Below are 14,542 nucleotides of genomic sequence, written 5' to 3' on the forward strand. Positions count from 1 at the left end.
AATCGTCGATATAATTCAGTACGTGGATGCCCTGGAGTCTCAACGGAGCCAGAACTGCATCCACGCACTTCATGAATGTGAAGGGGTGATAGGCCAAAAGGAAGAACCCTGTATTGGTAAGCTTTGCCCCCGAAAGCAAACCTGAGGAACCTCCTATGATGAGGATAGATGGACACATGAAAGTACGCATCTTTCAGGTCTTTCGCCACAAACCAGTCCTCGGACTTGATCTGTGGGATAATCTGTTTGAGTGTAAGCATCTCGAATTTGAGCTTTTGTATGGAGCGATTTAACACACGTAAATCTATGATAGGACGTAGTCCTCCATCCTTCTTTGGAACAATGAAGTAACGGCTGTAAAAGCCTGACAGCTTGCTGGGAGGAGGAACCCTTTCTATAGCTCCTTTTTACAAGAGCGTCATAACCTCTTGTTCCATAACCAGAGCCTGCTCGGGGGTCACCACTGTGGGAAGGACCCCGTTGAATCTGGGCGGGTGAGACCCGAACTGAATTCTGTAGCCCTTTTCTATGATGAGCAGCACCCATTTCGATATATTCGGTAGAAGTTTCCATTCTGCCATAAAATATACTGAGGGAACCAGTCTCTCGAGACTGGCCTCTGGTGTTTTTTTTTTTTTTTGAGCACTTGATTCGACGTTCTGAAGCGGCGCACCGGCAGAAGACGAATCAAGTGATGACCGGCCCTCCTCGGAGGGTCGGTGGAGACCGCTGCGCCCTGATGCACACAGAGTGGCAGGGTTAGCAGAACGGCCCCCTGAGGGCGCCAAAGAGGGATGGGTACCAAGTATTTTAATACCCAACCCTCTCTGGAGGGGGCTGCCCTCCAATGTCCCGCGCCACTGGCATCAGGACCTCTTCGAAGCCTTCTTGGTGATAATTACAGTCCGCCGATCTGTGTTACCCCACAAAGACTTCAGCTGTGTTGCCTGTCCCTGTCCCCAAGCTTTCTGTGGGGGAGCACAGGTGGCGATACTTTCTGTGGATGAACGGTCAGACCAGTGCGCTGAAATGGCAAACCGGCAGGGAACATCTGAACTGACCGCACTACAATCCTCCTCTTTCTTGGAGGAACACTGGAAACCACTGCGCCCCGAAGCACACGAGGTGGCAGGGTTGGCAGAACGGTATATATATTGAACAGGCTGAATATATTTAGAATACAAAAAAGAATTATAGCTCATAATAATTCGCAAGGTATTTTAGGGAAAGAGAGAAAGGGAAACTCCCGTCTACTCAGATCCCTCAATATATAAATACATATAATTACAGACACGTGATCTATGCACAGCCTCGGCAAACGCAAGACCCGAGCCATATATTCATTCTTGCAGACTTAATCTACGCGCTGCCTCGGCAACGCGAGATCCGAGCTATTCATTCTTTAATGAAAACTCAATCCACGCGCTGCCTCGGCAAGCGCAAGATCCAAGCCTTGCGTTAGACTTTTATTCCCTCGAGAATAAAGCCAACAGGAGTGGAGCTACAAAACTCCCGCTAGAGCATACTTCTCTTCGGGACATTTTTATGAATGAACACTGTCACTGTCAGTTGTGAGCTGACGTGCATGCTCCACTCCCAGCAAACAACACATAAATCGTGTGTATCCCCACTCGCTTTGTAGTGTAGCACAGGGGGAAATGCGATTCAAACTGCTGTTCACTATTGTGAGGTGGCGAGTCCTCGGATCGATATCACAATATCCACCTCCTCAGAGCTGGACATGTGAGTACCGGTGCCTCAACCCAGGGAAAGAAACCGCAGAGCGTGCTTCCACCTGGGAGGCGGCACTGAACCTGGCAGGTAAGGGCAGAGAAAGGGCGGCGGCCATCTCTAACCCCTCTGTCAGATTTGTGAACCCCACGAATGGAGCCTCCGCTTTGCCTCAGCAGAAGCGGGACCTGATCCGCGGGGAACACTGGAACGCAGTGTCCTGAGAGTGAGTTTTTTACAGTGCACACAGACAGCTCCCTCAAGAGCTGCCAGGGCATATTCAACTCCCATTCAACTGCTGCTCGCCATAATACGTGTCTTTTTTATATATAAATATATGGATTGGTGTGGGATACTCTTGTCCTCAGACGAAGAGATCGTGACTTGCTTATATGTAATAAAACAAACAACACCAAATAAGACACACAATAACATAGAGTACTTGCTGAAGACAACAGAAGCTAGCGTTCTCTGAATCCCGTTATGCTTTATAGTTTCCTGGTCCATGACGTCACCCGCCTCTGACGTCTCGCTACATGATTGGTTAGATACAAGAGTGCTTCAACGACGTAATCACGCAGAAGGTTCCCAGTGCGTCATGACGCAGCGTCGACAGTTCCCACGAAAGGGAAATGTTGTTTTTATCAGTTACACTGGACCATGAAAACATGATAATACTTTTTACTACTTGAAAACAGTGACAGGAAATTTTATAAATGAATCTTCTCAGAATAAGTTGAGTGATAAACAATCTCAATTACTCCAGGAACTTTGATGGAGGATGATAAACACACAGAAACAGCCCTGCAAACAAGCCCCTGAGAATTTGCTCATTGGCAAAATGTTGGCCCTTTAGCGCTGGTCCTGCACAGACAGCCCTCACTTAGCCTCCAGGAAGCCTTAGCACTGTTTTATTGAAAATAATAAAGTAATAATAATAACGTGATTATGTAATGTGTGGCGCATTGCAGAGCAGTGCAAGACAAGCAGTTGTGGTTAAAAGGTATGTAAATTTTTATTTTATTTTTAGAAAATGACCAATCGTTTCTCTAGATAAGACCCTTATTTCTCATCTGGGATCATATAAAGCTCTTTGAAGCTGCACTGAAACTGACATTTGGACCTTCAACCCATTGAACCCTGTTGAAGTCCACTATATGGAGAAAAATCCTGGAATGTTTTCCTCAAAAACCTCAAAAAGAAGAAGGAAAGACATGAACATCTTGGATGATATCAGGGTGAGTAAATTATCAGGAAATTTGAATTCTGAAGTGAACGAATCCTTTAAAGGTGCCCTAGATTCAAAAATTGAATTTATCTTGGCATAGTTGAATAAGAAAAGTTCAGTACATGGAAATGACATACAGTGAGTCTCAAACTCTATTGTTTCCTCCTTCTTATATAAATCTCATTTGTTTAAAAGACCTCCAAAGAACAGGCGAATCTCAACATAACACTGGCTGTTACGCAACAGTCGGGATCATTAATATTGCCATTTCCACATAGGTATAATCTTTTTACCATTTTTCATTTAGATTTGTGTTTAGACATTATAAAATCACTATTATAACAATAAAAATATATCTTTGTCAAAGTATCATCGCTGAAGTATCTTTATTTTATTGTTTGCATTTGTCACAAAACAGTCAAACCTGAACACAGTGTTCTTTGTGTGTGTGTGTGTGTGTGTGTGTAATAAAATGTAATAATCTCCCATTCAATTCTATGGATGACTTTGGGGGTGGAGGTGGGGGTGTTTGTGTGTTTTGGGTGAGCATGAGCATTCCCCAGTGTGTTTAAGTGGTATCTCTCTAAAATCAAGTTTGGTTGCAGACATTGTTGTGAAGAAAAAATAATGTTTTGCACATTCCATTTTCCATTGTATTGACTGACTCTGCAGACACCCAGCTGTGCAGATTCATTTATTGCTAAACTGCAGGACATTGGCCCTGACTTGTGTTAATGTTGTTACATTGACATAAGCCAGGGGTGTGCAATCCTGCTTCTGATAAAATGAGCCAAAAATATTGATGATCTGGCTGATGTTTCTACATTCAAATGCTATAATGAGTGAGAAGGTCCCTCCCCTAAACCACCTAACACTGCAGCAAATTCACCTACTTAGATACTGCACCCTAACAGTATGTATGTGTGTGTGTGTGTGTGTGTATATATATATATATATATATATATATATATATATATATATATATATATATATATATTTATACAACAGTTCTGTCTGGTTCTCGAATCTGATTGGCTGATAGCCATGCGATATTTCAGTGATAACAGCACTCCTACTGCCTTTTCACCGTTTGTATCACTCCGCTTGAAGTGACCGTCATGGCGGCCGATCAAATCAACCATAATTTTTACAAATACTACTTCTTGTACCACGAACTGTAGTTTTAATAGTTTTTTAGGCGAGAATGTTGTTGTTTAGACCTGAAATATGTGACTCATATTTAATAACAGCGCCTATTTTACAATTTGTTTTGACGTTTTCGGAGATGCAAGCTCGAGTGCGTCAGCGGCCGTTCAGTGCTTCTGTAACCGCCGACAACAGCTTAATCTCGGCCAGTGCCTCAGGGATTTGCCGCTGGCTCTTATAGTGGTTAAACACGAGACATAATTCAATTTGAGTACATAGAACAGGCAATCTTTGGTCTTATTAATCTATTATTTGTTCCAGAGCAAGTCGAATTGTGCTATATTAAATTTGATAATAATAATCGTTACGTTACATCCTTATAGCATATTGGCTACAACTAGACGGGACATATCAGACTCTTCTCCGCTCTTCAAATACGTAAAACATTAAACTTTATAAACATATGGTTTTTTGAGTAAAGAAAACGCTTTACAATTTTTTTTTCCAAACATCAGATCTTTATTTACCTTTGCATTGCACAGAGGAGATGTCCAAACTGCGTGCGCACTTCATTCAGGAGGTGAGGCAGATTAATAAGGCTTGATTGACAGTTTGAGGATCCAATGGAGTTAGGAGGTTTTGTCACACGCTCTTTAAAATCCTTTTCATTCGTTAAATATTTGTAAAAACCCACATACAAGCGTAAATGGTGACCTAATTTTTTTTTAATAACTAGTGCTTTATGTTTGACTGAACTGTACAATTGTGCTTATTTGTTGTTCTAAATATTATTGTTAATAAATATGATTTTATATAAATATGTCCATTAAGTAATATGGATTGAGTGAACATTACATTAATACGCCTTTAGATGGCGGCAACACTTTACAGGAGAATGAGTCAGTGAAGCACAAGAAACTTTTAAATTGAAAGGAACTTTTGCAAAAGGAAGATGTTTTAGCGCTGTGGTGTAATGGATGTAAAAAAGGACAAATACAAAGATCGCTTTCCTCAGCGGACATTCAAACGGACTTGTATAAAGGATATAATATTATGGACATCGACTTGAAGAATGAATGTAATGCAATATACCAGACACAGGTAATAGCCTACTCTCTCTCTCTCTCTCTCTCTCTCTCTCTCTAATACTGTACAAAATTCAATGTGTTTCAATGAAGCGACTCAACGTTCCTTCGTTACTAGTTCTAAAGTGACGTTTTAGAGTTAGTAACGGAGGCTTGGTTCAACTGACAACTTGAGTTTTGAAACGTTCCTTCGTTACTAGTTCTGAAGTGACGTTTTAGAATTAGTAACGGAGGCTTGGTCCAACTGTCAAATTGAGATTTGAATCCGTGGCGGAAGGAAGTAGTGCTGCACAAAAGACGGTTTTAAAGACACTCCGTTGTTGTTCTTATTTATTTACACACTCGTGCCGTCGAACTGTTGTATAAACGCATATATATATATATGAAAAGCTAAATAAATAAATAAATAAATTATATATATATATATATATATATATATATATATATATATATATATATATATATATATATATATATATATATATATATATATATATATTATATATATATATATATATATATTATATTTATATATATATATATATATATATATATATATATATAAAATTTATTTATTTATTTAGCTTTTCATGAAGAGTTTGTAGCAGAAGAGTAGAAGCTTTGGGACATACTATCACATCATAAAGGTAGATGTGGCAATAAACATAGCAATAAACCAGGTTAATGATTATTAGTCAATCAAAGATTATTTTAGCAGAACCAACATATATTGAACAGCACAGTCTTGCTAATTACAATTTAATTGAAGTTCTGAATAAACTAACACCTAATATTTATGATTAAGTGTTAGTTAGCAACAACATACCAGAATGCACTAATGAAACCATCTAAGAGACTATCACTATATTTACTTTGAACATGAAGTGTTAATCAAGCATGCCATATATGCAGTTTTGAAATTTCACAGCCTATTCTCGTCCTAACCACAGGCATTACTCTTTACTCTTTACGGTAACCCTACAAAACTTCAACATCACAGACACACCTTTAAATACCAAAATAACAATAACACATCTTCCCCTGTATTAATCTTGGTTCAGTCTTGGTGTGCAAAAACACACAAAATAACACTCAATTTCAACATTTATTCTCCTTACATAGTGTGACGTAACTTGAAATCTGCTGCAACTCAGTTTAATGTTGAATGGATTCTTCTGATAACGTTGGTAATGTCGGCAATGACCTGACATGGGTAATGTCACTTTATGTCGCTCAGTAAACCTTAAAATAATAATGTAAGTATAAGGGTTTACTCAAAAATGTTAAGCTACACAGAAAATAAAACTAAACACTGGGCTTCACACGATTTTATAGCACCCAGCTTCAGATAAGTGGACTCACATGTGTTATATCAGGTCCAAATACCATGACATCCGTTTTCCCTTCATTGAACTTTAGAAAATGTAAGGCAATCTAGGCTCTAAAATCCTCAAAACAGACCAACAATGGTGCTATGGACTTTGCATCTTTCCATTTCAAAGGCAGATAAAGTTGTAAAAGGGTAACATTTTATAATAACGCACACTATAAATCATTAGTTAAGCATTAGTAAATAGTTAATTAATCATTTATAAAGCATTAATATACATAATCTATAATGTGTTTAATAATTTTTTTTATACTTTATTAATGATCAATTTATAATTTCTAAATTATTACATTATTTACAAACCAGAAACAAAACAAGAAAGCAAATGAATATAAATATAAAATAAGCAACCTGTGTTAATAAAGCATTTATTAACACACTGAGTAACTAATAAGATGTATAAATGTAGTTTATGAATCATTTACTTACACTTTCTAAATGATCTTATGAACCACGGACAATTGTTAAATAATTGGTTTGTAAATAATCTAATACTTACTTTAGAAATGATAAATTGATCATTAATAAAGTAAGAAAATACAATTATTAAACACATTATAAATATGCTCATAAATAAAGAATAAAGCATTTACATATGTATTTATAAACTGCTTACTAATGTCTATTAATGCTTTATAAATGATGAACTGACTATTTACTAATGCTTAACTAATGATTCATAGTGTGCAGCTATTATAAAGTCTTACCAACGAGGGGTTGTGGGCAATATTAGCCGTTACGGATCCATACTTGATAAATCTACCAGAAACGGTAAAAAAATGCTGTAAAAATAGGGCTAAATTCGACAATAACAAGCTGTATTCCATTAAAACAGCAATATACCGTAGAAAACAATGCATTCTTGGTAATATTTGACGTTTTAGAGAAAGTAGCTATAAAGTATACTCTTTTCAACACACTATGCTTTGGGACACACTTATTGAGTTATTGCATTGTCTCACCCAAACCCTCATGTTTTAAAAGTAAAAACATCTACAGAGCACAGAAAACTGTTAATTAATCACTCATTATAGGGACTTTGAAAATTAAAAATAAAAACATCAGTGTTTCTAATGTGAATGAAACAGAGACTCACCGTGAATCATGAGCAGAAAGATCAAAGAAAGAGCAGGAGCCATTCTGACCAACATCAGCATCAAATATATCTATAATACAGCATAAATCATCACTCATATACTCATAAACAGTGTCTGTTCATCACTCTAAACAGCTCTTAGTGTTAGTAAGATCTTTGCTCATCTGAAGATTATTAATGCTCAACATCAGTGTGTGTAAATGAACTGATCATTAGATGTTCAGAAGATATTTCTCATGTCAGGAATCATGTGTTATATGAGCTTCATCTATAGAAATAATCATCAGTTTTTATTGAAGTATGAATGTGTTTGTCTTACCGTGTTGAAGCTCATCAGATCAACAGCAACCAAATGACTGACTGTTTTAACTCATGCACTTTAGCTTCACATTGAAGGACATTTCTGTGGTTAACACTGTTTTTTAAAGCCCAGTCGCGGAAACATCAGTGTCCCTCCCTCTACAAGAGAGCAACATCAACAAACTAAAACTAATGAAAAAAAAGATGTTTAAGTTTATTTAAATATATTTACTCAGCTGCTTAAAGAACAGGATTGTTGATGTGAGGGTCATTCAGAAAGAGAAACTCTTTTGTCTTTTGAGGTGATCACAAATAAAACTGATCACTTAAAGGGAAAGTTACAGGAACACAAAAGTCAGAAGCTGATAATAATGAACACTTTAAAACCATTGTCCATTGTAAAGGTGCTCAATTATAATTCTGTTCAGTATATCAGTATAACATAATCAATTATTAGAGAAAAGCATGAGAAATCAGTGAGCTAGAGATCAGTCATGTGATCATCTGTGATGGAGTATATGTGTGGCATGGTGGCAGGAAATAACCAGGTGACGCTCGAATACCAAATCATTAAAAGGAATATAATATAACTAGCTGACGACACCACCACTTTAAAAACGGGGAAGTGACTACCCAAAAGAAATAGGGCACAGGTTCATTACCATGAAAGGCAAGAGAGGTCGTGAGTATCAGAGTGATCCCCCCCCACACACACACAATTGGTTATAAGCAGCAAACCACACTCTGTGCTTGAAATATCAACACCAGAATGCAAGAACAGCTTGCCTCCTCACCTCAGGGCCCTTCAGCCTAAAATAAACAGGAAAAAAAAAAATGAGTAGAAGATTCAGACTTAAATTCAGTAGGGTAAGTTCACAAAAGAATGTGGATGTTGTACAAAAGAACTCACCACAATTGATCACTGACTTGGATAAAATAAATAAAAAATATTACAACTAAATAAACTACATACAATTAGTCAGTGTCCAACTAAAACAAAAAAATAGCAAATTACACACACACACACACACACAAAGAGAAAAGAAACAAAATACTATAATAATAAACAAAACAGATGCAAAACAAAGTCAAGAATGATTGGATACACAAACAAATAACAGGGAAAACCTAGGAAAACAAAACCAAAAAAATAGGATAAAGGACCAAATATATAAAAAGAAGCTGGCCAATCTGGCTAGGCCTTCTACCAACTAAACTTAAATTTAGGACAAAACAAAAACAAACTGGCACGTGTAATTTCCTTAAACCTCACATATGAAATACACCATATATCATTACATATTAATATTACAACTTACATCAGCATGAAAGGAAAGTGTGCAAGTGAACTTTAACTCCTATTGTGGATGTGCTCTTAGAGAGTTGGACTTGAAACCCGAAGGTCGCGGGTTCGAGTCTCAGTACCGGCAGGAAATGTAGGTGGGGGGAGTGAATCAACGGTTCAGAGCGCCTAGTATACACCTCTCTTTTATTATAAACCAGACTGACTTTATTTCTGTCATTTATCTACAGTTCTATTTGAGAATTAACAGGTTTAGGTGTCAATGTTTTATTGAAAATGTCTGATCACCATTATGGTGATCGGTGTTTATTTTAGTTGGGCAGTTTGATTCTTTGCATTATATGTTAGCTTGTGGTTTTTGCAACAGTGTTTATCAAAACGTATAATTTGTTGCAAAGGAAGCCATAAACAAAGATGATCAGATATAGTTTATAGTTTTTTGCAAATATTGTGATTTTTTTTTTCATTCTTTACTCTATAACTTCATCAAAATCTGTCATAAGTTTAAAATGTGATATTTGCAAAATATATGTAATTTTTAATAACTCAGTAGATCCAGACAAAAAAGTGCATCAAGCATCCACTAAATGCCACTCAATGAATATCAGACTTTGAACACCTTAACAAAAAGGATTCAAAAGACAGACCTTGACACACACACCAATATATTCAGACATCCTCATAGATAAATTGTTATCTAGAAGGTTGTGCTGCCAAACTGCACTGATGGTTGAGTATTGAAATATTTGGTGTGTCAGTGACTTAATCCTGGATTATAGATGATTATTTATTTATATAGTGCATTTTACCATACAAATCGCTTCATAGCAGCTTTACAGGAAAATTAATGTAAAATTCTGTTTCAAGAATCAGTAGTTTTAAGTATAAATTCAAATTCAACAATTAAGGTATTATTGAATAACTGAATTGTCTAACATTATCTAACTGAATATGAAAATAAGATCTGATCAGAGTAAAGAATGGAAAGTTTTTGGGAGGGAAAGTAGTTGCATCCGTCTCATTCATGAAGAATAATTCACACATCCACCACTAGAGGTCCTGGTTAACCAGTAAAGAAACTACAGCCTTAAACTGCATGCAGGTTAATAACTAATCAGGTTTATTGAAGCATTAGCTGTAGTTGTAAGAACATGCACAGTAAAACATACATTAATACAACATTTACACTCTGTCACTCATTTGATGCTGCTGTAGATCACTGAAGGCTCTTCCACAGTTTGAAGTGTTTGCCTAAACAAACAAACAAACAAACAAACAGGACAACAATGATGTTACACTTTAGATTACACTCTGTGCTGGTTAAATTAGTGCTGGTTAAGTTGTTTGTTTCTCACCTCACGGCAGCATCGGACTGATGAACTCTTATATTGTCGTACTGGTTTTCGTTCTCCTCTTCTCTCTTTGTCTCTTTCTTTCTGTGATATTGGACAGTTGCGTACTGGATCTCCTCAGTCTCTCTGGATTCAGGAGTGTTTCCTCTGAATCTCTTTGGAGCGTCATTGGCTGAATCCGGTTCAGAAAGAGGCTCGTCATGGACTGAAACTCTCTGTGGCACGTCAGAATAGAGATCATTCTGAAATAACCATAAATAAGTCATTATTAATTAAAACGTAAATCAGTTTGATCTGAAGTGTAGATTCTCAATGTAGAGATTAAGTGCCACATCAGATGGAAATATAATTGTACAGCAGAAAAAGAATCAGAATTTGAAGTGAAATACACTGCTGATGTAAATGCTAATGATTAACAAATCATTAGACAATCGATCTACATCAAAATATATCACAAACATATCAGAGATTAGAAGTAAACCATGTTATTTTATTTCTTATTGTGTCACACCACATGAGAGCGCTTCACATGGAGATGATGCATTCGTCTAAAGAGAGGAAAATATCAGTTTATGAAAGTTTTTTATTTATTTTTTTCTGGATTGTGTTAATAAAGACACTGATAATGTTAGTTTCCCATCAGTCTGAACAGTTACAGTCTGAAACACAGATAACAGATGATCGATTGATTTTCTGCTTCTGTAAAGTCGTGTGTCTGAATGATTTACCTGTTTCACTGTGAGATCTTCAGTTTGATCACTCCTTCGTTTCTTTCTGTTATAATGACAGACATTAAGCAGCACATGGATGAATGTATTTAAGAGAAAATATGAATGCTGTTTTCACTAATAATCAACATTAATGAGACACCCTGCTAGAAATGTAACATTCCCAGAACGTCTACATTGATGTCAAGGACGTTGCCTAGTTACGTTCCCAGATGGTTCAGAGACGGTCACGATGTGGAGTTCTTTTAGGGGTTGTGGGATGTTATTTGGTGTACTTTCAGGGAACATTCAGGACATTCCCTGTAAGTAGATCCCTAATGTTCTGTAAAGGTTCGGAAATGTTATCACCTTTAGAGAACTTTTATTGAACCTTGCACAAGGTCACGAGAACGTAACCTCCTACATGGGCATTTCCTTCTACACCAAAAGTGATTTTTTTTTTTGTTTTTAATTGATCTCACATTATAAAGAGGATGACGATGATGATGATGATGATGATGATGATGATGAAGAATAATCCTCCAGATGTCGCTGCGATCACAATCACATTCCTACCAGCACCATGATGAACTGAAAGAGGAAGATCATCATGATTAACTCTCCAAACTGATGAATGATGTGAAGATACAGGAGTGTGTTAATAAAAGCTTCACCTGTGACAGTTACAGCGTCTGATCTCTGAGATCCATGTTGATTGTGAGCCTGACAGTAGAAGCGTCCACTCTGTAGTGCACTGAAACTCTGTCCAGATCCAACAGCTGAGCTTTCATTCTCCTTAAACCAGCTGAAGTTCAGAGCAGGAGGATTTGAATCACTGCTGCAGATCAGAGTCACTGAATCTCCTGACACTGTTTCACCAGATCCAGTTATCAACACTGAGACGTTCCTGGGAGGATCTAAAACAATATGTAAATTAATGTTTTGCGATTGTTAATCTATTAATTTGTTTATTTGGTTACTACAGTTACTGAACCATTTTTAACTCACACATGATGTTTAAAGTCACATTATCAGAGTATTTCTCTCCATGTTCATTGATGGATCTGCACTTGTATTCTCCACTGTCATCAGAGCTGATCTTTGAGATGTTGAAGATTCTTCCAGATCCTACAAACGTTCCTCCTTTAAACCAGCTGAAGTTCAGAGCAGGAGGGTTTGAATCACTGCTGCAGATCAGAGTCACTGAATCTCCTGACACTATTTCACCAGATCCATTTATCAACACTGAGACGTTCCTGGGAGGATCTAAAACAGACAAAAAAGTGTAAATTAATGATTGTTAAACCATTAATTTGATGGTTACCACAGTTACTGAGCCATCATTAACTCACACATGACGTTTAAAGTCACATTATCAGAGTATTTCTCTCCATGTTCATTGATGGATCTGCACTTGTATTCTCCACTGTCATCAGAGCTGATCTTTGAGATGTTGAAGATTCTTCCAGATCCTACAAACGTTCTTCCTTTAAACCAGCTGAAGTTCAGAGCAGGAGGGTTTGAATCACTGCTGCAGATCAGAGTCACTGAATCTCCTGACACTATTTCACCAGATGGACTGATGGACACCAAGGTTTTCTTTGGAGGATCTAAAAGGGACAAAAATAAATCCTTAAATCATCTCATTCAAACACGATCTACAGTTTTTAAAAGAACAAATGAATCTGTACTCACACGTGACATTGAGCTGAACAGCAGGAGAGATGTGATTGTGTCCGTGTACAGCACAGCTATATCTGCCTGCATCCTCTCTTCTGACTGACTGCAGCAGGAGTTCATTGTTTCTGTCTCTTCTCTCAGTTAATGGCTGTGAGTTTCTGTACCAGATGAATGTTGCTCTGTCAGTCAGAGTGCAGCTGCTTTTACATGTCAGACGGACTGATTCTCCCTCTGTCACTCTCTCAGGAGACTCCACCTGAAGATCTGAACAACACACACATTATATCTAGTGCTGCTGTCATACACTGATTATTATTCAACATAATGCACAGAAGAAGAGAGAAACCTCATGAAAGTCACCTGTGACAGTAAGAGTCACTCCTGGATCACCAGTCCATTTTCCTTCTGTTATATTAGTGATGAATCTGAAATAGTACATGTGTGAATCCTTCAGTGTCACATGACTCAGTCTGATGGTGCAGTTCTGCTGTTTATCTCCCAGATACTGAAGCCTCTGACTGTATTCAGTGTCATTAGACAGATCTGGAGGATCTACACCTGTTTCATAGACTTTGGTCCAGAACACTTTCTCAATCTGATATCCAGTAGGGTATGTATAAGTGCAGCTCATTATCACTGATGAGTCCTTTAGTGCACAGATGTGTGAAGGACTGTAACTCACACCCCAATAAGCACTAGAAACCTCTGAAACACAGAATTCATCAAGATGAACATGTTGTTTTATCAGTTACATCAGACCCTGAAAACTTAGGAAAGCATATGAATACTTTTATTAAATGAAAACGATGCCTCGTTACAGAAGAAAATACAGGCTAATCTTAAAATCTAATAAAGGATCTCAGTGTGAAAGACTTCATCAGCTTTGAAGGAAGGTGTTGCAGAAAAGCAGAAATGAAAAGAGAGACGTGTGAAAACAGAGTAAAGAAATGAGCGACAAACAACATGCTGCTCTATCAAATAATGCAACAAATGACAAATAAATGTGAGTTTTGCAGCTTTTAGTTCATGTTCATTAATTTATGGCCAAAAATATTGATGATCTGCTGCTACACAGCCTAACTTCCTGTTTCAAAAGGAAATACATCAACAAAACAGAAAACTGCTCATTAGTCACTCATTATGGTGTCTTTGAAATCAAATTAAATAAAAACAATCTTTCTAATATGAATGAAAGAGAGACTCACTGTGAATCATGAGCAGAAAGATCAGAGGAAGAGCAGGAGCCATTCTGACCAACATCAGCATCAAATATATCTATAATACAGCATAAATCATCACTCATATACTCATAAACAGTGTCTGTTCATCACTCTAAACAGCTCTTAGTGTTAGTAAGATCTTTGCTCATCTGAAGATTATTAATGCTCAACATCAGTTTGTGTAAATGAACTGATCATTAGATGTTCAGAAGATATTTCTCATGTCAGGAATCATGTGTTATATGAGCTTCATCTATAGAAATAATCATCAGTTTTTATTGAAGTATGAATGTGTTTGTCTTAC

The 14,542-nt window shown here is 37.1% G+C and overlaps 1 protein-coding gene across 2 annotated transcripts in view; it reads right to left on the reverse strand.

Annotated features, from left to right (window-relative positions):
• Window positions 1-10,382: 10,382 nt before the first annotated feature.
• The window catches only part of LOC125271207 (B-cell receptor CD22-like), a 29,568-nt gene continuing 25,408 nt past the window's right edge, over window positions 10,383-14,542 (reverse strand). Inside the window, exons 2-11 of one of the 2 annotated variants that reach the window (XM_048195212.1) lie at window positions 14,224-14,293; window positions 13,379-13,723; window positions 13,034-13,282; window positions 12,691-12,948; window positions 12,347-12,604; window positions 12,013-12,255; window positions 11,821-11,929; window positions 11,360-11,405; window positions 10,635-10,873; window positions 10,383-10,530 (exon numbers count right to left, since the gene is read on the reverse strand). In XM_048195212.1, the coding sequence (XP_048051169.1) occupies window positions 10,476-10,530; window positions 10,635-10,873; window positions 11,360-11,405; window positions 11,821-11,929; window positions 12,013-12,255; window positions 12,347-12,604; window positions 12,691-12,948; window positions 13,034-13,282; window positions 13,379-13,723; window positions 14,224-14,293 (1,872 nt within the window). In that variant the 3' untranslated portion in view covers window positions 10,383-10,475. The remainder of the gene's footprint in view (window positions 10,531-10,634; window positions 10,874-11,359; window positions 11,406-11,820; window positions 11,930-12,012; window positions 12,256-12,346; window positions 12,605-12,690; window positions 12,949-13,033; window positions 13,283-13,378; window positions 13,724-14,223; window positions 14,294-14,542) is intronic. The other variant, XM_048195213.1, reaches the window with a different exon arrangement.

The sequence above is a fragment of the Megalobrama amblycephala genome, linkage group LG7, assembly GCF_018812025.1.
Source record: "Megalobrama amblycephala isolate DHTTF-2021 linkage group LG7, ASM1881202v1, whole genome shotgun sequence".
In the NCBI taxonomy this organism is placed as follows: domain Eukaryota; kingdom Metazoa; phylum Chordata; class Actinopteri; order Cypriniformes; family Xenocyprididae; genus Megalobrama; species Megalobrama amblycephala.